Genomic DNA, 26,561 nt, shown 5'->3' on the forward strand with positions numbered 1-26,561 from the left:
GTTCATTGTAACTCATGATACCTAATGGTCGATTAGGTTAGGTTAGCTACATTATAAATACTTTAAAACATTGTGGATTGTTGATTTGGTTAGGATAGCTACATTAAAGATACTGTGAAATAATGTAAACGGTTTCCTAGCCCGGGATAGCTACATATTAAAAATGTTATTTGCTAAGCAACCATAAAATGATTTTACAGAATTTTAATGTAGCTACACTTACCTAATATAGCCAACCATCCACAATGTTTTAAAGTATTTATAATGTAGCTAACCTATCCTAATCGACAACAAAATTTAATGCCACGCCGGTGTATACAATGAGATAGAAAGGAAAAAAAAGCGAGCATGAACTTCGGGGAACTTCGGGTGTGGCTCTCTCGTCTGTGAAATGAAGGCTTCCCGAGAGGCACTCGCCAGGTAAGTGTAAATGGTTACAACCAGAGACACAGAAGTGATCGGCATTGTTAATTTCTTGAAACCATATGTCGATGAGCCTAAGCGCCATAATGTCTTTAGGAGGGTTGGCTAATGGAGGCTCTCGAGTTGACGCCATGGTCCGTTCTGGCTTTGAATATATATACTGTATAGAAGTCGCCAGCCCAGGTTAAAATTTCTAATACGGTTTTGAGGTAGTTGGTTAATTCACCGCCGCAATCGCCACCATCTCTAGGGCATCGACTTGTGGTGGTCCCTAGCGGACAAGTCTCGAACTCTTCAAACACCCCTTCCCCCTCCCGTTGAACGACGTTGAGCTGCAGTGAATGATGGATGAGGGGTGCGGGGAATGACAGCGGGCGACAGCGCTGCGCTCTAACGTTTAAATAACAACTAAGACGATACAGGGCGTTACGGCAGCGCACTGCAGCGGTGAAGTTCCCAAGCTGCTCATCATACGCTTCTGAAAGACGTAGAGTAAATCCTATCCACTCGCGACTTCTATACAGTATATATATTCAAAGGTTCTGGGGAGCAGCGATAATGAGGTGGACGAAGCAAGACAACAGCCAAGCATCCGCACAGGTTAAAGCGATCAGACCCAAGGGTTGTCCTCCGGGAAGGAAGGCGGAAGAGGGGTTTTTACAGGTAGCCTGGACATAGTATAACTACTTCAGAGGTCGTACTATCCAGTGCATGTTTTACCCTTCTGGAGAGGGTCCGCCACTCTCTGGGAAAGGTTAAGCACCTAGTATAACACCTGTTATGTATCCAGTGCATGTTTCACCCTTCTGGCGAGGGTGGGGAGAAGGGTACTCACTCTCCTCGGGGGCTCCGGGCGCCTGCGGACACTGCAGGCTCTCGTACTCGGTGCGGCCGAAGCTGGCCGAGTAGACGGCGATGCGCGAGTTGGGCGCGCACTCCAGCATCACCGCCTCGTTCTCGCAGGCCACCTTGCTGCGGAACTCCGCTGCCGCCGGCCCGGGCACAGAACAACGGTCAGCCGCCGGCACAGATTGCAGTACACAGTAAATGACACGCGATATTTATTAAATTTAATATTTATTATGATTTTTCTAAGAACATAAAATAGTGTATACTGACTGTATTATTACAGTTATAACCATTCTAAAACAAAAAAAAAGAATAATTCAATGCAATTACACTATTTACACCTACTACGCCAATTTGTATTTCACTGAAGAAACATTTTGTAGCAGAATATCACTATTAATAAACAGGTATTTCATTAAAACTGTACTATGCTCAGACAGACTCAAAATTTTAAATGACATAAAAATTTTGTTGAAAAAAGAAATGTTAAAAAACTAAATTGCGTGTTTCAGTTACATCCTCTTCGAAGTAAAATTAATAAAACAAGAAAAAGTATTTTCTAAATCTCGTCCCAAATTTTCCTTTTAAAAATGCAATGTTTCAGAAACATTAATAAAATTTTCATTATATTATAAAAAATTGTGTCTAAAACCTTTTGTGCTCTATGGCGGTTATCTGGGAACAGAGCACGCCGATACAAGGACAGAGCTAATGGCAGAAATCGTACGTTGTAAAGAGAGGGTTAATGTCCATCTCTGTAGAGAACTCTGAAAACTAAGGATGAGACCCATTATAGGGATGTTTGATCTGACGGGTGATATTTAGAGTCATGATGCCACTCAGAAGTTTAATCAACGCGCACTGGTTCCAGCGCTTGGTGGGGTCCATGCGCACAAGAATTAGGACCAATTGCCCTCACAGCCAGGTAAAACTCTGTAAATACATAAGAGATGTAGGAAAAACTTCACTCATTAAAACGTTCAAGCAGTTAGTATTAAGGGTGTATGTCCTGTTCCAGTTCATTATTTCATATTTACGTTCCACAAGGTTAAACTTGCCGACTTTTTGTGTGGCTAAACTTTTACAAAATGAAAAATATATATATTAAAGCATGCCTTTTGCATAATTAGCTGGCATAGGTGCATAAATTTTTTTAGCGTTTTTATGCAGTATGGATAAATATGAAATGTAATATAAAGAAAGAACTTTTTAGGTTTAAAGTCAATTTTTACAGGCTACTATGTGATATTGTTAAATTTCTTTAAGGAAAAAGTTATTTAATTTTGCCTAACCTTTTAAAATTCTCAGAATTATTTTATTTTTAAAGTGCTAAATAAAATTAAATATGTAATTGTAAAAAAAATCAAACTAAACCATACCACGCAGTATCCACAGGCATTGCCTTTAAACCAAAAAAATATTCAATAATTTATTCCCTTTTAATCTTCTAACCCATACTTCACTAAAATGTTAAAAATTCAACTCTTTCATTATTTTGGGGAAAAAAGTTATATATATATAAGTTATATATATATATATAGTCGAAGTTCGGTCACTCAAAAATTATACAAGTTTAACTATTTTAAACGTAAAAATATAGTATATAAAAAAACCTGAAAATGAACATACCTCCTTAATGTCTGTCAACTATGTATAAAAGGTTCACGCAAACGGATGGGACTATTGGCAAATAATCCCCAACATGGTTTTAACATATACCTACATTCTGTAAATATCAAGAGTTCAAAGGAAAATTTAAAGTGATTGCAATAGTAAAAATGGTAGGAACACCCTCCGGAATGACGGGAAACCCCTGGCGTGTGGTGATCGGCCACCTGGGCACGTTATAATCGGACGGGCGGGCACTCACAGGGGCGGCACTTGTAGGCGACCTCGACGTACTTGCGCGCCCCCGGACAGGGGTCGCCGCCGAACGCCTTGGGCGACGTGTGGAACTTGCACTGCCGCTTCTTCTGGCACGCCTCCACCACCGTCTGCAACAGAGAGTACTGAGCCCCGTCACTCAGGACAGCTGTCGGGCGGGGCCGCGCGGCGCCCCACTCCCTATCCCCCTCCGTCGGCAGCCCTAGCACCGGGGAGGCCGTGGAGCGGGTGTCTGATCTAGAGTTGAGGTCACTCTGGTTCCTAGAGGTGTTGGTTAATGGAGCGGGTGTCTGTTATAAGTTTCTGTTCTAACGTTGAGGTCACTCTGGTTCCTGGAGGTAATTGGTTCATGGAGTGGGTGTCTGTTCTAACGTTGAGGACACTCTGGTTCCTGGAGGTAATTGGTTCATGGAGTGGGTGTCTGTTATAAGTGTCAGTTCTAACGTTAAAGTCATTCTGGTTCCTGGAGGTGTTGGTTCATGGAGTGGGTGTCTGCTATAAGTGTCTGTTCTAACGTTGAGGTCACTGTGGTTCCTGGAGATGTTGGTTAATGGAGTGGGTGTCTGTTATAAGTTTCTGTTCTAACGTTGAGGACACTCTGGTTCCTGGAGGTAATTGGTTCATGGAGTGGGTGTCTGTTATAAGTGTCTGTTCTAACGTTGAGAACACTCTGGTTTCTAGAGTTGTTGGTTCATGGAGTGTATGTCTGTTCTAATGTTCAATTCTCCTGATTCATGGAAGTATTAGTAGTCTATGGTTTCAGAGACTCTTCTAAAGTTGAATCACTCTGGTTCCTGAAGGTGTTGGTTCATGGTTCTGTTGTCTGTTTTTAAGTGAAGTCACTCTGTTTCCTGGAGATGTTGGTTCATGGATTGGGTGTCTGTTCTAAAGTTGAAGTCATTCTGGTGCATGGAGGTATTAGTCCATGTAGTGCGTTTCTGTTCTAACGTTCAGGTCACTCTAGTTCCTTGAGGCATTAGTCCAAAGAGTGTGTGGCTGTTTTGCAGTTAAGGTCACTTTGGTCCTGGAGGTGTTAGTTCATATAGTGGATGTCTGTTCTAAGGTTGAAGTCATTCTGGTGCATGGAGTGGGGTTTCTTCCAAAGTTGACTTCACTCACGTTGAAAATTGGTTAGAAAAACAATATGTAGCTGCATTAAGTTTAAATCTACAAAATGTTTATATTTACTTTAAAGGAAGCCGCTAGGAAAGAATCGTTATGATATAATCCTGAAGTGAGTAATAAAAAAACTTAACACATCGGCAAGGAATTAGATTTTTACAACATTATAACAAAGCAATTGTCCGCTAGCCAGATGAGAAAGTGGGATTGAGGGATGTTAACAGTTTGACTTCAATTATAAATATGGTCAAAATTTCACACACCCACTCCATAACTTACAACCTCCATGAATAAAAAACCCGGCAAGCTACACGAAAATCCGTTTATTTCCATATACTAATGATTTATACCTAATAAAATACTTTGTTTGCGCATCTGCTATTCTTTGTGTCTATATTGAGGAAAATATGTCGTGATCATAAAACTGTGTTTTTTTTTCAGTATGAATCACGTAACTTGTTTCAACTTTGACAGATCTCAAAAGTAGTAATGTGGTCTACGTATCCTTCTGCTAATGTTGTTCTAACAAAAGTGTTCGTAAACAATTCCGTGTGGTTGCCAGTGTGTCCTCGAACCAACATCACGTGATGCTCTGCGAGTGCCAGTTGGGAAATGGGGCAGCTCTGGCACCACTTCTAAGAACTGTCAAATCTGAGCCAAGTTGCGCGACCCAGACCAGGGGGCTGTCACTAGATAGGGATTACAATGCGCTTATTATACACTAACGATTCGTCTGTACGAACTTCAGAACGTCCGTCACATTCAGAGCTAAATTATAACCTAATTTTTAATAATGTCTTGTCGACAAAATGTAATTTTACTTTCTTAATATGATTATTTTGACTTGTAAAATATGTTGATGTTGAGAAAACCATTTAACTTTTTTTTTTTTTTTAAGAAACGTGCGAATCAACAAATAATACACCGTCAGGTTGGAGTCCTTAAAATTTTAAATCGTGTGCGTCAAAAGAATGTTGAGTTTTACAATTTCCTGTGTGATGTGTTTAAAATAATAAAAAGGATGCATGACTTACTAAATAATGGAGACCTAGGGAAACGTTTATGTTTATAACAAAAATTTATGTTAATTCTTTGGTACCCACGTGTTTGAATGTATCAGTTCATTCTTGAAAGCACTAGTTAATGGTACATTCCTTTTTGCGCCTTTGCTGTAATCAAAGCTACCACTTTCAAGAAATTATATTTGAGTGTTGAATTTATGTAAATTAATATCACGATTTTACGAACCAAAGATGGTTATGTATTGTGAAACACCTAGGTTGACCCAATATTATTTCAGAAAATCACTCATTTCAATCTTATGAAAATCCTTAATTTTTATGTCTTTGACCATCAAGACAAGTTCGACGATATTTTATTGAAACGTAGAAATGTATTAAAGAGACCTAGTTCCTGAACCCTGAGATTTCGGTTAGTATCCTACAGATCCTGATATCGTCCGGGACAAAACCAAAATTTATTTAGATTTGTGCTGTGGGGTTGGTAGTGTTAGAATCGTTAGCAGCCGATTTCAGAAGGGGAGGGGAAAAAAAGGAATTACGTTTAACCTGGGAGTGAAATATGTTTCCTTCTGTACTCCTTGACTATAGCGTGCGGCTACACCAACACCCCTCACCCCCCCCCCCCCCCCACCCGTGATAGGAGACGCGAACCGCGGCCTGGGGAAGCAGACTGTTTTTTTTTCCTAACCTAAGTTAAAACTAAGTGTGTAAGGGAGGGGTCTAGGTTGGGAAGACTCTAAGTGCGTCTCAGGGCAAGCCCTATACACTCTAAACATGCGGGTTTTTAACCATGCAGAGAAGGTCACGTGCATCATGTGCTAGGAGGGGATTGGCCAGCCATGGCAGACGTTTTCGCCATGACTAACTCCCCTCACTCTTAATTCTAGACTAAAACTAGATAAGTTGGGCCCAGGTAAAACCTCCATAGACAGAGGGAAAACCCTGGGCACATACATGCGGGATGCAAAGGTCATGCATTATTACAAGCAGGTGGATTACAGGAATAGAAGGATGGTCCTGGAAGAAGAGTGGGGCGTGGTAGAAGTTCTACTATGCAAGGGGTGGGGCACTTGGACTTTTAGTCCGCATTGGTTTGGTCAGGTCTGGTCTTTTTTGGGGGCGGCTTATGCCGTTTCCCGTCGTGCTGCCAGTTAGCACTCATTGTGGCTGTGTAATATGATCGTGACTGGTAGCTCCCGTGCTCGGCGGAGCGGCAGAGCCGGTGGACAAAGCGGGGCATTATGGGTCCACCCCTCTCGGACTCTTCCAGGGCAGATAATCTCCCGTCCTTAGTCGTCCTCTTTGACAGGTCCTGCCGTGGAACATGCTAGGCGTCACGTACCTCAGCCGAGAGGAGATTCACGTCGGCCTTATCACGTACACAACAATAATAATAATAATAATAATAATAATAATAACAATAATAATAATAAAATGAAGGGTGCATGTATTTTTTTTCTTCACACAGTAGTGTGGGTAAAAAAATTTTTTAACAGCTGTAGTGCGGGAAAGTTACTTTCTATAATAAGGAAAGGGCTTAAAAAAAACTATTTTTAAAAAAATCGGTTGATATCTTCTGGTACCAATAATTTATATATTTGTGCGTGTACTTATATACACACGTTAGAAGTAAAACATTTATTTCTGTTTAAATGTATATTTCGGACTGGAACCATTAGTTTGGAAAAATTAAATGAAAGATAGCGCAGCGTATGTAATGCTAAAGAGAAACGGCTAAATGTTAAATATTTCTGATGCCATGTTTGATCCAACACGATTTTCTTGGCTAATAAATTATAGGTATTTTTAAAGTTGCGATAACTTCTTGTTATGACTAGTCAAATTTATAAAGTGAATTCCAGATGATGGCTTCAAATTAGGCAGAATATGAGATCCATTCTTCAGAAAAATTCATAACCTAACTCTGCATATAACAAAATACAGGTCGCCTCTGGTTAACCAAACAGCCCATCCTATCAGAAGAGAAGAGGTCACTGATTGGCCAAACCAACAGGCCAACTAGACGAAAGGAAGTTTGTGATTGGCCCACAGCTGCAGCCAATCGGGAAATACTCCTCTCGGGCGAGAGTATTAAAGGGAAAAGAACTTGTAATAATCTCAGTTACCCATGCATGTTCTGTGTTCTTAGGGGTTCGGAGGAGCGGCTCGCACAGCTTTACAGTACACGCCACACCCGAGTTTAATTAGTTCACTTGCAAATACAGCACACTATCAAGCCTCTAATGCACACCAACACGACGCTACATCACGCCAGCTAGCCGATCTAGCTGGTGGGGAGCTTCTCTCCCCCGCCGAATTAGGTACACGTAATTTATATAGCATTACACAACCTACCAGTGCACACACAGGCCCGTGTGCCAAACTTATCCAACAAGGCACGCGCCCCGCCCGTTGATCCAAGTGATTTTACAAAAGTGTGGGGTGCACCTGATTTACAATGCACTAAGCGAGTTATAGAAACTTCGGTTTCTGGTCTCGCACACACTAACTGCCCCGGATGGCAATATGATGGATCGGCGAATAATCTCAGTACGTAACTCTACCCTGCAATGTCGACCGAAACGTCGGTGATATATTCGCCTTGCACGCGGCTATAACCCAGAAGCCAAGCTACCTCAGACAATAGCCGCGAAAAAGCCTGCGATCTTTATTATTCACTAATTTTTTTCCGGAATTTTAAATTTCTCTGAATATTTAAGGCTGGGACAATACCCGAACAAAGCATGCTACACTTCATGAATTGTTGAAACCCTACGCGATTAGTAGAGACCGGAAAAATTCACGGATTTCTTTCGAGACAGGCTGGAATCCAAACTCGTTTAGCTTAATGCTGCGTCAGTGATTGGACCGCAATTTACCTGAAGGACTCCGAGCCAATGGCAAACACTCAACAAAAGAAGTATCGAATCATAAGAATCGCAGTAAACAGGTGTCCCGAGTCGGTAGCCAATGACCAGGCGATAGTTGCCCGAGTACATAGAGAATCGTGGAGTCTATCCAGTGGTCATTGAAACCGCGAATTTTTCCAGTCCCTAGTGATTAGACCTCGGCCTGAGAAAGCGTCTGTTGTAGTCCCCAACCCCAGGCACGTACACTTAGTTTTAGTTAGGTTGGGAAAGAAAAATTTCTGTGGGCGGGATCCTCGTAGGGGGATATTATACGGAGATAGTAGAGGACAAGTGAAGAGCGAATGTTTGCGCTCGCAGCGCGCAGGTGTCGGAGGATGGGAAGCCTTCTTTTCACGGACGAGAGAGCCAAACGTCCGATCGTGCATCTTCGGTTTTTTTTTGTTCATAGTAAATAAATATGGCGGTGTTGATAAAAGGATACTAATGGTCAATTAGGTTCGGTTAGCTACATTATAAATACTTTAAAACATTGTGGGCGGTTGATTTGGTTAGGATAGCTACATTAAAGATACGGAAAAAAATTGGTTGTCTGTAAAGTCGGTTTACGGACGATAGTTTAACGTGACAACGTCATAACAAAACATTGATGAAATGATTGCATACTTTTATGAATAAAATTGAATCATTTTTATTGAATTATCACTATTTTGTATGGAAACAAAGAAGGAGTGAAATGAAATCTACAATTTAGTTGATAAATTTACTTTTATTTGCACTCATTAATTCAAATATGTTTATTACTTTAACGAAGAGATTATTTTAACTATAACTTTTATACATGTTTGCTATTTAACTTCTTCCATTCTGTGTCATTCTGTTAAGGATAGGACGATGATAGGAAAAGTAGGAAACGAATGTGAGTGTTTCAAGTTTAATGTGCCTCGAAAAAGACAAATCGACGGTTGTTCCAATCTAATGGAAGAGAGATAGATGCGTCGCAAGCGTACAATGAGCGTAACGGGACAATGTGCGTTATGGGACACTTTTTCGTGCGTGCAGCCGGCGTTCATCGATTTATTAGACGTTGTCACGTCAAAAAGCATGAACTTCGGGGAACTTCGGGCAAATATTGTAATAGGATAATATGGGAAACTCCGGCCAATTAGCATTGGCGAAGCGCGAGACATCAGACTGCAGCGCATTCTAGCGGCGTGGACTGAAGAAAGCCCCGCGTAATTCAATTTTACGTGCATATTAAAGGAAACATGTTTACACAATTAATATAAGTGCTGTTTTTACCAAAACTAGAAATTCAAACACATTTAATGCTATTATTCATACAGAACTGTTCTCAGGCTTTATTTAAAGGTATGTGTCAAAGATAGATATGTAATTATGTGCAAAATATAATCTATCAAAATAACTGAACAAGTAGTAGGCCTATGTAGTATCTAATTGGTTTTCCAGCTGTTTTATTTTTAAGGAAACAAGAACAACTAGTTTTAGTAACGGAAGTAAATTGTATGTATGAAATTAATTTCTCACCTGAAAATGTGACTGCATTTTAAATAAAAATCCTTAATCAAACCGAAAGAAACTGCTGCAAACAAATCATGTTACAAGAATGGTAAGGAATTATAATAAATAATTACTTTATAATAAGAGACAAAAATATAAAACAAAGGGGTTAAAATTGTGAATGCGCGAAACGCGAAACACTTACTGCGTTGGGTCCGCTGGAAATCTGAAAAAAGACTTTCAGCTGTTAGTAATGTTGTAATTTTTGCAGCCAAACACCGCACAAATATTTCCGGCCATTCTGAATTACTGTTCACATAATAATGTGTTTATTTATTCGCAAATAGAACCATCATCTTATCGCACCAAACACACTTCAATGCCTTTTACCGCCGTTTCCAAAGCGTAGGTTCAGTCCACGCCGCCAGGTTCGCTGAACAACATGTCTCGCATTTTTTTTGTCTGTTTCCCATATTATCCTATTACAATATTTGCTTCGGGTTTTGGCTCTACCCGTCTGTGAAAAAAAGGCTTCCCTCGGAGGATCCGACTGAAGAGCCAGAGGCGAGGACGCCGCGACGCGACGTTGTGACATCCTCTCGAGCAACAGCGCCCGTGTCGTCACCTCGCGGGGGGGGGGGGGGGGTAGGGGGGGTGTCACGCGCCATCTTGACATTCTCAGAAGTGTAAACATCTCAGCTTGTGGTGTACGGCGCATTTTGGCAGGAGTAAATTTCGTGAAAAATGGAACGGAAGTCTCGTGGGACGTAAAATGTGTGACCTCGGTGGCGGATGGCGCGAACCGAAGTTCACGCAAAGGGAAACTTTATATAGTGTTAACTGTTTAGTGTTTCCTTGTGGAAAATAAGATGCAAAGCCGGGGTTTAGTCTTTATTTTTCAAGTTTTTTTTTTTTTTATTGGAGCCGTTCCATTACACAGTTTTAAATTTCGGTCTTCAGATGGAGTGATTCGATAGTCGACGTAGCTGCTCCGGCAACGAATTCTAGCGGCGGCTACGTTAAACTACATACGTGTGATTCGCGGCCGGAAATATAGTTGAAAACACAATTTGCGTATATTTAAAACGCTAGGAATTAATTTTAAAGAATTCTACGTTAAATGTCGTGTTGGAGTTCCGTATTGTAAGTGTATTATGAATTTTCTCGTCACGGAACGTTTAGATGTGTTTGGCGAGCACTGAAAGGCCCCCGTCCTGGCACCAGAGCCACGCGGTATCTCCACGCTCATCTCACGCGAACCTCCGCCTGCCGGCGTGCCGTGTGGCCTTGGGGGCCCGAGGCGGCTGTGTTCCTCTCGCGTGCGCCGGACAGCACGCGCGACGTGGAAGCCTTCTCCAAACACGGCGGTCCGAGAGCCGTCCGCAAACAAGCGCCTGTGCACTTCTCCGGCGCGGCGGCCCTGAAGGCGAGGCCACACGGGCAGCTGCGCCATGTTCGCGATGTTCGCTATGCTTGCGATGTTCGCTGCGCCAGGTGGCCACACAGGCAGCTACGCAATGTTCGCGATGTTCGCTTTGTTCACTGCGCCAGGTGTCCACAGACAGCTACGCTATGTTCGCGATGTTCGCTATGCTTGCGATGTTTACTATGTTCGCTGCGCCAGGTGGTCACACAGACAGCTACGCTAAGACCTTCACCTTGAGATTCAAGATAGTTAGGAGAAAGATAAAGTGAGCCCAGGAGCACCTGACTGAATTTGGAGGAACAGAGAAGGGTAGTTACAGAGGAGTTCAGGATGAGCCAATGAAAGCCGAAGTTACCCTTATTTATTCCAAGAATGCTTTATGGAAGGTGTAAAATAGCTATAATCAAAACTATTAGAACTTTATATTCTAGGAGATACAGAACACTTCACAGCAATCAATCAGATTCGTTTTATGTTTATGTACAAATTTATTGTAAGTTGACTAATTGACAATTAATTAAATTAATTATTTAGCAAAGGTTGTACGTGGGGTTCATTGTGCTTCAACTTGGGCGCGTGTAGCTTGTGTGTATCATCGGAGGCCTGGTGTATACTCTCTAAACGTTCCTTAACACGTAATTGTGAGAATTCATCACAAGTCCGTAGAATGTCTTCTAAATTTGTTTGGAGAAAAGTCAAGTGCAAGGCAAATTTCCCATACAAATTAATTGTGTATGACAATAACTAGCATTACATGTGTAGGAAAGATACAAGCGCAAGGTGAAGGTATTGAGAATGTGTACCCGCATGAGATAGACGGGCTTCATATCGGGGTTCAAGATGAGCCTCCGTGAGGCCGAAGAATACTTTGTGGAAGGTGAAGGAATAGCGATGCCGGTTGCAGAAGCGATCGAATTTGGATTCACTTGGGATCGTATATCGTGCGTAGATCCCTGTAATGCTGATGTAGGCTCCAAAAACAGGAATTTGGTAACGTTTCTCAACAAGTACAATATATGTCCATTGGATTTGTTTGAAGAAAAAGTCAAATGCATTTTAGATGAACCATATTTACCTTAAATCAGCTGTATCACTACAAAATAGTGTTCGGATTCTTACCCGGGTTCTTATGCTTTGTTTTGTCCCAGTACCTCCAATATTTAAAGTTATTTGTAAACCGTTCCCTGAATAGCTTTCGAATATTTACTGCGCATATTAGTACGCAGAATAAAGTCGAGTTATTTAATATTCGATTATTCTTTCCAAAGGTTTAAAAAAAATTATGCTTGAACGAAACACAAATTAAAATATAAAATTATGCGAAGAAAGTATTTCATATATGCAAAAAACAACCATGGCCATGACTTCGATTAAAATAATACCGTCTATGTGGATGCCTCTAAAAATCATATTATACCTACACATTTTTTTTTCTTTATTTTTCATGACACACCATGTTTGCTGTTCTTTTTTTTTTGACGCGATAACGTCTTATAAATCTATGAACGCCGGCTGCACGCACGAGAAATTGTCACGTTCCGCCTGAGCCGAGCGTGCAAGAACCGCGGCCAACCACCGTGCGAGAAAATCTTCTATACCTAATATCAAACAGGTTAAGGCGTTTTTTTTAAATTAATTGTTCGTGATTATATTTTTAAAAATTATTTAAATTAAATTTTGCAAAAAAAAAACTGTAAATATTTGAAAATTAAAAAAGTATGCAATTTTTTATCAATGTTTTTTTTATGACGTTATAACGTAAAATTATCGTCCGTAAACCGACTTTATAGACAACCCCCCTTTTTTATATATGGTGAAGGAGCTAGTTAACGCAAAGCCCAGGGTTCGCATTCCGTTCAAGTCGTCCTAATTCCAGCCACGTACTGCGACTCACCTGCAGCGCGTCCGGCCAGAGGCAGGCCGAGTCGGGCGCCGCGGCGCCGCCGCCCCCGCCGCCGCCGGCGCCGCGGGGGCAGAGCGTCGCCGAGGCGGCGGAGCGGCCGTACTGCGCCACCTGCACGGAGATGCTGGTCCCCGGCGGGCAGCGCAGCGTCACCACGTCGTCGTCGCAGCCGGCCTTCTGGTAGGTGCGCAGCGTGCCTGACAACAGAGCTGGTCGGTGCGGCGCGCCGTCGTCACGCCAGCCCACCACCGGGTACACCACCAGCCACCGTCGGCACACCACCAGCCACCACCGTCGGCACACCACCATCGGCACACCACCAGCCACCACCAGCCCGAGAACAGACAGCGCGCGCCCTGTTAGCAGACCCGCCACGGCACCCACCTCAAACCATGGAGGTCATCTCCTCATGGTTGAAGTCCCGTCTGGATAGCAAAACATTTTCCCTTTTTTACAATTCACTGATCTATACTAATATTATAAAGCTGAAGAGTTTGTTTGTTTGTTTGAACGCGCTAATCTCAGGAACCACTGGTCCGATTTGAAAAATTCTTTCAGTGTTGGATAGTACATTTATGGAGGAAGGCTATAGGCTATATATATTTTATTATCAATAACAGTAGGGATCCTTACTAAAAGTCCAATTTAGAATCAAATGCGTTGGAGGGGGGTTAGATACAACATGCAGTACACGTACGAAGTGTGTGTTAATGCCGCAGGCGCTATTGCCTATTAACATTGTTGCCATGCACTAGATGCATTATCATTCTGAATTTTCCCATACAAGTAAAAAACACCCGTGTGATATTAACAACGAAGCAATCAGTACCCTCGTAAGAGTTCAATTAGTATTTAAATACTTTTTATTACTTTAAATCGCAAACATAAACTATTGTTTTTTTTCCTCTCTCTGTGTTTAATTTGTTTTTTTTATTGCCCTTTTTTTCAAGCATATATATTTTACAGACTTGAAACTTCACAGTAATGTTCCTTATGTTACGCAGGATGACGTTTTCCGAAAATTAGATCCCATGTGTGGTTAAAACCAGGCAACAGTGGTTACTTTGTCTGCATGAGAACAGGATTTTGCATTGTTCATGCCTTCTGTGTCTCCATGGCAACGGGCATCGCGCGGTAGTGGCGTACCCACAAGGAGGGGATGTATAATGAGCGGCCTGTAGACTGCCGTAGCGAAGTACGGGTACATCAGTTGTACGTTGCGAGCACGAGTCGGGAAACCATCGTTGCTATTCATTTTCTCTCCGGTACATTATACAGCATTGTAATAAATGTTCACTGATTTTTTTTAAATTTACCATTACTGTAAATGTGAGATGTGGCTTAATTTTCTTCCATTAGTATAGCCGTGTGAAGCCGGGTCGGGCAGCTAGTAATATTATATGTAAAAAAGTAAAAAATAAATAGTTTAAAAATCTAAAAAACACGCTTTATATAGAAAACCAAACTACAATATAGAAAATAAACTTTAATAAATTTTAATTAAGAATAGCGTAAAAAAATTTAATAAATATAAATTAATAAAAGTGTATATGAGAAGAAATTTATTTTATTTTAAAAATAGCGTGAGGTGTTTTTTAAGATATCGAAATGATAATCCTTCTCTCATATATGTCAATAAAATATTTATAACTATTGACACCATGCACCCCATCCGACTGAGCTGAAACTTTGTATGAGTTGTTGTTGGTACTTTCGCAAAAGTCTCTGACAGTACCATCAACGTACAATAGGTGGCGCGCGAGTTTTATCGGATTATATATATATATATATATATATATATATATATATATATTTAAATTAATTTATTGCCAATGGCAAAGGCCATTGCATCACTTTTTTTTTCATTCGATGTGCCGATCGTGAGCTGTGAGTGTTTTCTGCGTGCGGACTGCCGTGGTAAAGCACGGTTACATCACCCAGTATGTTATGAGAATCTTTATTTAAAAATGCTCTAATCATGATGGCATGTTAACGTTATGATCCGAGTGAATTTCTTTCAAAGCCTTTGATGGCACCGCCTATCTGTGCGCACATATGCAGAAGAGTAACGCGATTTTTTAAACTACTCGAGATACATGAGCGGTGACTATTTATGAAAAGCATTTGAGAAAAAGGTGGGGTCGGTATGTCGGTACTGTTTCCGTATTTCGGTTAGAAACAGTATTTTTTGACAGTAAAAATGGTTAAAAACGAATGTTTTCAGAATATATATATTTTTGGTATGGAACTAGTGGTAAAGATTCTTGAAAACACTCAAGGAACTTGCAATACACATTTACCTTCATTTCTATGCCATGTAATGTTAAAGTTACCGTTTGAAATCTCATAGTTGTACTGTGGGAAATGAGAAGACTGCGTACCAGTCCAGAGCCTTGATCTTAGAGGCGATACCTCACTAGAAGCAACAGCGAGAGTCGCACTTATCATCCCGTCTAACACAGATACACCCTCGCTAGAAGGACACCTTAAACAAACTTCAAGCATTTGCATTTACGCAGATATGGATTTTTTTTTGAAAACGAATTTCTAACCAGAGTGACTTCAACTTTAGAGCAGACACCCACTGCATAGACTAATACCTCCATGGTTTGAAACAATCTACACTGTCACTTGCAACAGTTTCGCAGGCAAATTAATTTATTGCAGATGCAGCATGCACAAAACATACCCATGCAAACCCTGCATGTTTGGCGCATGCACACTGAAAGTCTCTACCAACACTGTCAAAAACCCGATTTTCAATTATTCAGAAGTTTGGCACTTAAAACCATTAGATATTCGCGGATCGGATAATATAAGAATTCGAGTGCTTCATTTGTGAAGCACTCAACCAATACCACAAAGTCTTATTTAAAACAAAGTGTTCAAGTGTTTTAACAGTTAGGTACATAAACTCATTTATTTGGTATAGGTTGGATGATCGTAGGGAAACGAAAACATTCAACGTAAGGTAACTAGAACTTAGAGAGATGCGTCAAAGTGGCATGTGGGCCAATGATTTTAAACAAACAACGTGTTTGGTAAATGTGTTACTCCTTGAAACCTTTAATTTAAATACTTCATTTCAAAATATTTTTTTTTTCTTGCATAAAATTTGAGTTTGACTTTATTATCACATATATCAAATATAAGACTGATTAATTGCCTTCTGCGCATGAAGCCGCCATTGGCCCAAAAGTAATTGTCAAATTCACCAGTTGCAAACAAAGCTATGTGGGCTGGTTTTTTTTATTGGTACACCAACCGACGCACATATTGATGACGCATTTTTTTGGATAGCAATTACTGATTATCAATATGGTGGACATGGCATCACAATTAATAATGGCAGAAAGTTTCTATAAAACAAAATGGCGTGTTTGAAAATGGGGAATGTGATGTCATAATTAAAAATGACAAAGTTCTATAAAACAATAGGTATAAGGCGTCCGGTGTTAAAGTTAGAGGTCCCCAGAGGCTTACTAGCGGCTGGTTGTGGTAGATGGGGAATATAAGCCGCTTTGGGGACATTTAGTTCTTTTGAAGACAACACGAATTTTGAGACATTTCTAATTTTGAATTTTTTTTAATTTTAAATTTTACCTCATATTTTTTTCTAATTTTGATTATATATATATATATAATGGATGATGACAAACAGAAGCATGGAAATTTCCTCTGAAATCACAACCACCGGGGAATTTCAATTACTTTTTTCCTAACTTTCCACAATGCGGATACCCCGGTGTTAACAGAACAACATTTGCAGAATGAAAATGTAAACCATCGGCTCCACTTTCAGAACGGCAGACAACACTACACTAGACCGCGCGTATGGACAGAAAGTCATCACGCCCGCTCAGACGTCAGTTGCGGTTCGCGTCGCAAGAGGGCACGAGACGGGAGGCGAAAAGCCAATTCAGCGAAATGGCAGCGTGCATTTCCCGTCCCCCCCCCCCCCCCCTCTCGCACTCGGTCAGTGTTTCCCCTCTCTTCCCCCTCCTTCAGCGGCGGAGCTAGGCACCACACCCATCGCGTGACTACAAGACTCAACACGCGCGAAGGGTTGCTTCCGACGGGGCGATAACCCAATTGCGTTGGGAGCGGCTGGATTTTCAACGCGAGACGCCGCGAAAGGAACATTGAAAACGAACGGCGATTAGGGAGGGTTCCACACAAAGCGTACAAGCAAGGATTCGCAGGAAGGAAGGGATGCAGATAATTGGGAGTAAAGGTTGCCGCCTGGCTGGGCCCAAAGAGAGTTCTAAAAATAATCGGGGTCGCTAAGGGCGACTCTGGCTCGCGCCACCACACGTCTCTTGGCCATTAGTGAATTTCACTCCGGAACTGTTCGGGTCGTGTCTATGGCTTTGGCTTCCATGCCTGTGAACTTGTAGCCTACCCGGGACATGTTTTCGGGGACTGACCGGGAGCTGGTGAATCTCAGGCTCCCCTCTCGACCGATCGGCGAGAGATAATGCCCCTCCCTTCCAGTCTCTAATAATAGGCAACGGCGCGTCTGAGCCCTACCCTAGTCTTCTGGGGAAGGAGGCTCGACCCGATAGTAGGGGGGGAATGGGAAGATGGAAAGGGATGGAGGTTGGGGGGCGTCGTTCAACGAGATGTTTACGTCTGCCGGCGCGCAACCCAGCGCATAACTACGAATAATAACCAAAGAAATTAAAACAAAAGAGGAGCGCGTTAATACAGCGACGTACGCGCCGATGAAGGGAAAAAAAAAGAGCGAAGGGGGGAGGGGATGGCTGCTATTTCCGTCCGACCAACCCGTGGGGGGAAATCTTGTGATTCAAGTGGGGAGGGAGGGGGAAGTTCTCCAGTCCAGTTTTCCCGAAATATGGTTTTTCGTAACGAACCAAGACGAAGAGAACAATATTTCTTCTGTGTGCAAAATAAGACAGGAAGTTCAAATCATATTTCTTTAAGGATGCTTAAGACATTAAAATATATTTGACCAGTACAAATTCCCTTTGAATGATTTTGTTCAGAAAAATAAAATGAAAAATGGTAAATGCGTGGTCGCAGCCTTCAAGACATCGAGAAGCAGTATACTGGCGAATTTGAGGGGATAGTATCGATACTTTTTTTTTATGGAATGGCTTTCTTTCGACAATGATACTTTTGAAATCGATACTTAAAACAACCCTAAAGCAGAATTTTCATACTTCTTGGAATTTTATCCATTTCATCGATGATTCGTCTCCATGACAACGGGCTTTTGCATTGTTGACGCCTTCTCCGGGTCAATTGCGACGGCTTCTGTAACGGCAATGGCACACCCACAAGGAGGGACACGTATAATGGGCAGTGCGAGTGTGTTCTGCCTGTAGACTGCCTTTGCGAAGCGGATACTTCATGTTGATGACTTCAACGCCTCCTAGCAAAGGTGATTCCATTTTAGATGCGTTCTTCTTTCCACGGCAACAAATATTGCATTGTTGTCCTAAGATTTCGTGCGCATGCGGTTCTAACCGACTTGAATTCGCTATGAGTACCAGCAAAACACAGGGGCAATCACACTGTGGCAGGTATTAACTTGTAAACGCCATTTTTTTTAGTCCACACGGGACAACCACACGTAGCTTATTCAAGATTCGGCACGCCGTGTAGTTTGTTTGCTTACAGTCTGGATGGACGAACCAAAAATGTTGTGTACCCTCAAGCTTCGAAATAAAAGGTTCCAAAATATACAAAGAAAAAAAGGTTGTTCCTTTTGAATCTAAATAAAATCTACTGTCTACGTGATATTTTGGGGGAAAAAACTATCCCCATCCCACTAAAGGAAGTATCTTCACGGCGCATATGGCTCGGGCAAGGCCTGATACCTCAGCTAGTCTCTTAGGCCAGTACTCCAAGATAAGGGTTTAGGTGTTGGATATTCAATACCTATGCTACACCTGTATCCTAACCGTATGCCTAGTGCACGATAGGACACTGCCAGTCCCTTATTTATAGGGAACGGATTTTGGTGTCCTACCCGTTTTCCCAACAAGCTCGTCGCAGCGGCGTCAAGGGGAACTCTGTGAACGTAATCGCTAAGGCGTCGCACTCATGTGTTTGTTCCAACGACCCGAACCGACTAAAGTTTATGAGCACCAATTTAATGTCCAAGTGATGCAGGGTTATCTAAGACCTTGGAGGCCACGTCGCCTTACGCCTATATCTACATAAAAGTGCGAAGCACGTACACAAATTTTGCTTGAAATATTATTTTCAGCTCAGCGTCATTTTTTTTTGTCATCAGGACCAACATTTTCCGATAAGGCTTGAAGATTTCGTTTATGTAGAAATTTAATGGCAATATTGTTGAAATATATAATTTTTGTAACTTTGTAGGTATGAACTTCACTCTTTGGTTTTAAGTCTGCATCTAGCTCGCTAAGTCAAAGTATTTTTTTTGTCCCAACATCAGATTTTTTTATGTAGAAACATTTAAATAATGTCACAATATAATTTAATTTGCACCCTCACCATGATCATAAGCTACTTTTTGTGTGTTGTACTTACTGTAAAAAACGGTAGAATTATTTGTTAAGTTTCCCGTCATGCAACTGGTCTCAAATTCGACAGTTCTCGACGTAGTGCCAGTGGTACCTACCCATTTTTAAACTGTCACTTGCAAAGAAACTCCTTGATGTTTGTTCCGAACAATGACAAGCAAAAATGAAGCTGCTTACAAACACTGCTGACAGGAAGAAATTGGCAGATGGATACGCACACTGGTTGGTATTACTTTTGAGAAATTTAAAATTTGAGACAGTCCATATTTATGTAAATTAATCTTATTGGCATATCGATTGTTGTAGGGGGCGATTTTATTCATCCTGGATAAAGAATTCGTTGATACAACAATACGGTTTCGTCGACTCCGTTGCACTGTTGGATGGGTTTTACAAATATAAATTTTGTTTCGGACGAAACATGGTTAACAAAACAAAATATCTGTTCCGCCGAGTAAAAAATTCTTGTTCGTGACGAGGAAACCTTTTTATCAGCTTGGGACACGCCCAACGCCGCTAGGGGCGCGAGTGTAGCCCGACTTGAAGAAAGACAGCCTCTTACCACTCCTCCTCCTCTTTCCTAACCTTTCCCCCTCCTTTCCACCCTCCACGCCACAACGCGAAGCGCGCTCTTTTGCCGTGATTACAATCTCGGTCGGCGAGAGTCGGAGAACTTGGCAGGCAGCTGCTCGACTAATTACCCCTCCGCGTCACCCCCCCACCCTACTCCTTCCCCCCCTCCAAACCGTCAACAAACCTACCTCCCCTCCTCTCCCGACCGCGTCTCCAGACACCGCTACCGACTGTTTACTTGCTCGACCGTCGCGTCTTAACACCGCGCCTTTGTAACCCCCCCCCCCCCTTTTTCCCCAAACATCCTCTTTCTCACTCTATTTCGCCCCTTTTTTTTCTATCTTCGTTGCTTTTATCAGCCCCTCTCGCACTTACCGCATAGTCGTGATCGGTAATAGTGTTCCCGCACGAAACATGTGGCGCGAATGCCGCCGTAATGCACACATAGTCACGCTTGTGTACAGAAACACACGTGCTGGGGTCTCAGCGGATGTCTGAGGAAGTACTTAAATCTAGTGAATTCTATTACTTATTATTTGTTAGGTTTCAAGTTTGCATAGAGTATTTACAATTTATTTTTAATTTTTATAACTACTCTCAGTTTCTAAAATTTTATGCTGAATTCAATATTTTTTTTTTTCGATAAATTTCATTTTTTTTTTCAATTTTAATTTAATATAAAAACCCTCATAATTTCAGACTACAATAGCTATAATTCATTCTTAATATAAAATTAAGTGACGGGGATATCGGGTAAAAATAATCCATTGAACGCGGGGCAAAAGAAAGAAACATTGTATTGGAAATAGAGATCACTGTATTATCAGAAAATCTGGAAAAAAAACCACAAAAAATTGATACCCAATATTTTGCATGAGCGATGATTTTTAATGTCGTTAAAAAATTTTCAATTGGCTTAACTATTTTTTTTTATCAGAACAAAATAAGTTGTATCGGTCATAAGGTTTTCGTTCATGTTGAAATTGAATGATCATCAACAAATATTAAAATAATGTCTTGGAGTTACGGTATTTTTGTACCTTTTCAGGTTTTAAAGGTCGAATTAGCTCGCGAAGTAGAATTTTCCCTTACATCAGGTTTTATTGGATAAAAATTGCGAAGATGTGACCATATAATGTATTTCACTTTCATTAACTCATTGTTGAAACAAATGAACGAGCTTCTAATGGGTGCGATTGGCTCAATCATCCAACCAAATAGTTTTGCGTTTAAAATTCAAGGCAACGCAATATATTGACGAAATTAAAAAAACTAAAATGTTATTAGCGCCTTTAGTTCGCTAGCCACCACGAACTCCACTCAGCGGACGGTTCTTACCAAGGAGAACGATAGGCAATTGCCGTGTGTTGGACACAAAGGACTCACACTCATTGTTTGTGCATATATTACCTATGGTTTTATGTTATAAAAATGAATTTACTCATGGCGATTGGTTGAATGTTACAGAAGCTGATGCGCCGCAGCGCCATCTAGTAGAGAGTTATAACAAAAATGGCTAGCATAAAAACCTTCTCCATGAAAAAAAAAAAAAACTTTGATGATCGGCAAAACGGTATCGGAGTTTATCGACCTCACATATGTATACCAACATCCATTTTCAATTACGTACTCATTGGATAATTGCTAATTTGAAACAGCCTGAAGGATGAGACTAATAACCAACACTACAAAATTTCACGAGACCTAGTCACGTACAATCAGGTCGAAAGATATATTGTGTTTGCAGCCAATGTAAAAATAGGAAGACGTGTGTTGAGTTCAGCCTGGATAATATTTTAGACAGGAAATTAACACGAATTTGTTAGATCTCTAGTTACGAGGGATATTCATAAAGTAAGGTCCGTTCAGGTCATTAAAAAAATTAACTCGTGTAAAAAAAGGTTTTTATTGACAATTTTAGTTTACTGCATATCTACTTCGTTTTTTTTTTTCATCTAATCGACATTCATTTTAAGCATTTTTCGCAACGCTGCGCCAGTTTATTTTATCGCCTCTGCATAGAATTTCGCCGCCTGGGAATCAAAATGCCAGTAAGTGCGGCTACTCGCAGTGCAGACGTGTGAAGAGGGAAGCCCGCACTCAGGAGCATTACATCGGGGCAGGTGAAGATTTTTTTGCACGTGAAAATAGAATCAGAACGGGCGTCCTCACACACGTCTAACCATGCCCTCCTTGTCCCGTGGGGTTGCTTGGCGAGTATCCATGCCCGCCAGGAGTGTGACTCGCGAAGATGCCGTCGGCTTGATCGTCGTTGAGGGCATGAGGTGCTACGATAACAGCCCCTGTGTTGCGGGCTTCCCGCTTGACTTCTCTGCTCTGCGGTTAGCCGCGCTTCCTGGCGCGTGACTTCGCCTGCTCGCTTCGGCGATCCGAGATACCCGGCTGCTGTTGCCGCTGATTGCTGTCCGCAGGAATGTCTTTTGAGATGTTGCCACGGCCGCTCTGTGGGTGATTACGAACGGTCCTTCATCAAGATGGCGACAAGGATCTCAAAGACTGCCGTTGTCTACTGGTTTATTTCCCAGGCGGCGAACTTATATGCAGAGACGTTAAAGAAACCGGCGCAGAGTTATGAAAAGTGCTTAGAACTGAATGGAGATTAAGTGGAAAAATGAAGTATACATGTAGTAAACTAAAAAGTTAACAATAAAAAACCTTATTTCACGAGTTTTATTTCACAAATAGATAACAAGGTCACGTCCTTTGGATGGATAACACGTGAATCGGTAACTACTTTTTATCCTTGTTTATAATTGGCGGAAGGTCACCAAGGGCGTAAAAAGAGCCCAGTAGTCCAATCGTCAACTTGAAGTAGATGTACACGTAATTCAAAAGCGGGGTACTTTATATTACTTTTCCGCGTGTTTCTGCGGCATCAGAATTTGGACACAAGGTGGTGGTCATCGTTTGGAATAGAAGCGTGACATTAGATAACAGTGGGAGAAACCGTAAAGTTTGAAACTCTGCACAGTGTGTCATGTAATGTAACGTACTGTGTCATGAAGTTACTGCGAGAAACATACCCTAGTATCGCTGATGAATAAAGATTTTTTTCAAATCAAATACCTGTGATTCAAGTCTAATTTTTTTTCTAGTCGATGAATACGTGAAATAATCGTATGACTAGTTATGGCGTCGTCGGGGGGAGGGGGAGGTGAATGCGGAGGTGCGCTCGGTTGGAAGCGTGCAGGGCGGCCTCGCGGTCGCCTCACCCCGGATGCAAGGTCACGCGGGACCACCGCCCAGTGGCGGATACAGAAAAATCTCAAGGGGGGGGGCAGGTCTATCTCTTCCACACACTCCCTTGTTACGTCACCTTGGTTGCTTGGATGCAGCCAGAGATCTTTTTTCCAAGCTCTATCCGTTTCATTTACGTGCAAAGCTTAATAAAACTCCATTCAAACCGTTTCCAAGACATTAAGTCGTTAAAGGTAAGTGTATGAATGTGTATTGTATAACATCGGCGGCCGGGTGCGCGCCCTCCCCTTGCCAAGAACCATGCTTGGTGCTGGTCTGCCCTGGTCAATTGGGGGGGGGCGCCCCCTGCGCCCCCTCCCCTATGAATCCGCCACTGCCGCCGCCAGAGTTTTGTTTGCCGTTGGGTCTTTGTGGGCGGGCGCTTCGCATCCGGCGGGCTCTGGCTCGCGAACCTCCAGCGCCGCTGCAGCTGCCGCCGAGGCAAGACCCCGGGTACGCCGCGCCCAACAATTTAAGTTTTGAAGCAGGTCTCTCCCTCTCCCCCCCCCCTTCCTAACCAATCCCTCCGCCAACTCCCGCGGGCATCTATTTGCGTCCGTCCCGGCGTCGCGTCGGGGTGCACATGGCGGGTCGAGTGGGGAGTCTTTTTGCCCGAAGCGCCGTGACGGCCTCGCGTGACGCAACCCCGCGTGGCGGGGAAACTTGGCGGGCTGCCTAGACCTTCAGGGGCCACTTGCAGCGAACAAGCGTGCTCCCCCTTTCCAACAACGGTTAAGAAGGGCGCGTTCCGAGAAAATGTTCTTGTTTGGATCGTCTGGATGCTTACGGAGACTGCTGGTAGTGAGCAACCCCCCCCCCCCATTCCTCCTCCTGCTCCTGCCCCTTGGCAAAGAGTAAACTGACGCTCATCTCTGAAATAAACATCGATGACACCACAAATAAATGCGTCATTTTAGGCACCTCGCATTCCCCCTTCACGGTGAATTATTCTCTCCCCTTCCCAACCCCGGACCATTTTCTACGTCTACCAAACACCGTGACTTAAACAACGTAAGAGCATAACAGAGAAAACGCCGCCGGACTAGCACCAACGCTGTCGCAGCTAGTACACCACCAGACGCGATGTCTGACTCTCTCACTTGGGAGGTACACGATGTCTCCCATCAACACTGGGATGTTTTAACCAGGAATTAAAAGGACCCGCCCCGTAACGCACGTGGTTTTGTGAGTGTGCCACTGCGTTTGACGTTTTCAGGAACTTTTGCTATTTGATGTGTAACATCTTAGCTCTCGCTCTCTAAACGACATTTGGCGGGGTATAATTTCGTGAATACAACAGAAGTAAAGGAACGGATATGTAACCATGTTGCTGTCATCTGCAGAATATGGCGCGAACCAAAGTCCACAAAGACAAAGGTAATCTTTATAGCATTAGCTGTTGAATTAATTTTAAAAAAGATAGGCGGTATTTCAATGAAATTACTTGTTCAAGATCACGTCCAAAGATGTGGTTTAGTAACTTTACATGTTTTTTTTCTCTTTTTTATCGGAGCCTTTTCATTATATAGTTATGAATAGGGACAGGCATTTTTCGCGAATAAATCTTAACGCCTATTAGACTGCAACAAGGTATACTCGCACCAGTGGTTTTTCCCTTGCGATTGGCGGCCGTCTGCGGGAGAAGTCATTTCCTTATTTGACCGACCCACTCAGGACGCGTTTGCTTCCGCACTGAACTACTGCGATTGGTGTTGTAACAATCGACATGCGCCTGAAAGAAATTCGCCCAATCACGAAACACAGACGATGCTACAGTGTTTTAACTTATAACTAATCTCGGAATCTTTTCGCGAAATACGCAAGGCCCTAGTTATGAACGTTGCGCTGGAAATCGAACGATTCGATAGTCAACATAGCTGCTCCGGCAACGAATTCTAGCGGCGGGTGAAGACATTTCGCATGATTCCCGTCCAGAAATGTAGTCGAAAACACATTTTGCGTATATTTATTACGCTTGGCATTATTTCAAAGAATTCTAATGTGAATTTACTGTCCGAGTTTCGTATCATAAGAGTATTTGCTACGTGAGAACACGTGAATTTTCTGTTACTCGTTTAATTTTTTTTTTTCATATTTAACTTACCGACAAAACCTATGTCTAAAATTGTTATTTTTAACGTATTCACCAGTTATTGAATGAATATCTAAGAAGTATTTTATACCGGGATTATGAAAAGAATTTGGCTGTAAAATTATTAAATCACATAAGGAAAAGCTTCTATAACTAAATCTTAGGAACGAAACGTATTTTAAACTTCAAGCTAGTTTTAACTTATTTAAACATTATGTTATGCAATTGTAAAAGAAAAAAAATCATTAAAATATATTTCGTTCTAAGATTTGGTTTGTTTGCTATAGCGATTGTAAGGTGATTGCGGGGTAAGCTGCAACTGTACTGTTATCACAGCCAGCGCGGGCCCCGAGGTACGACCGCCAGACCCGTGAATCGAACCGCGGGCCAGCGAAGAGTAGTTCCAGGCCGCGGATTGCCGCCCGCTGCCTCTGGTTGTGGAAATGGATATACGGTTTTAGTGGTGGATGTAGATAACGGATGTTTGGTGACCCTGAGGCGCGTGTGTGTGTTGTGAGTTGGGTGGTTTGGCGGGAGTTGCAGTCAGGACTCGAACCCCGTGCTGTGTTGAGGGAGATTTCAGGAGCACGGTGGGAGAATATAAGTGTGAATTGGGTTCGTGGGTTTGGATCGGGGACGCACCACAACGCCGAAATACATTAACGCCGAAAAATGTCATTGCAGGACTGCCACAAAGGTTAGGTGAGGTGAGGTGAGGTGAGGTGAGGTTAGGTTAGGTTAGGCTAGCCTAGGTTAGGTTAGGTTAGGTTGTTGTATTTCGGCGTTAAGATACATTTAAGAAACACACACTAATTCATTCAGTTGTTTTACATTTTGCCCCCCCCCCCCCTCGCAAAACATTTTTCGGCGTTACTGTATTTCGGCGTTGTGGTACACGGCAGTTTTCTAGCTGTCGGCGTTGCGGTCAATTTGGTATTCGGCGTTATTTTACGTTCGGCGTTGTGCTAACGACCCGTTCGGATCCCAGTGGGACAAAGTCGACGTGGCGGCGCCGCCGGCGGGGAAGGGGAGGGGGGCGTGGCGTCGCCGCTGTTTCCGCGGGAGCGGCGGAGCGCGGCGGGACAGACGCGCGGGGGGGCAAT

General features: G+C 42.4%; 1 protein-coding gene across 2 annotated transcripts in view; it reads right to left on the minus strand.

Annotated features, from left to right (window-relative positions):
• The window catches only part of LOC134537587 (uncharacterized), a 92,172-nt gene that overhangs the window by 16,434 nt on the left and 49,177 nt on the right, over positions 1–26,561 (minus strand). Inside the window, exons 2-4 of one of the 2 annotated variants that reach the window (XM_063378177.1) lie at positions 13,009–13,214; positions 3,143–3,281; positions 1,259–1,408 (exon numbers count right to left, since the gene is read on the minus strand). In XM_063378177.1, coding sequence (XP_063234247.1) covers positions 1,259–1,408; positions 3,143–3,281; positions 13,009–13,214 — 495 coding nt within the window. Of the gene's footprint in view, positions 1–1,258; positions 1,409–3,142; positions 3,282–13,008; positions 13,227–26,561 lie in introns of both variants that reach the window. The other variant, XM_063378176.1, reaches the window with a different exon arrangement.

The sequence above is a fragment of the Bacillus rossius genome, chromosome 12 (genome assembly GCF_032445375.1).
Source record: "Bacillus rossius redtenbacheri isolate Brsri chromosome 12, Brsri_v3, whole genome shotgun sequence".
Taxonomy (NCBI): domain Eukaryota; kingdom Metazoa; phylum Arthropoda; class Insecta; order Phasmatodea; family Bacillidae; genus Bacillus; species Bacillus rossius.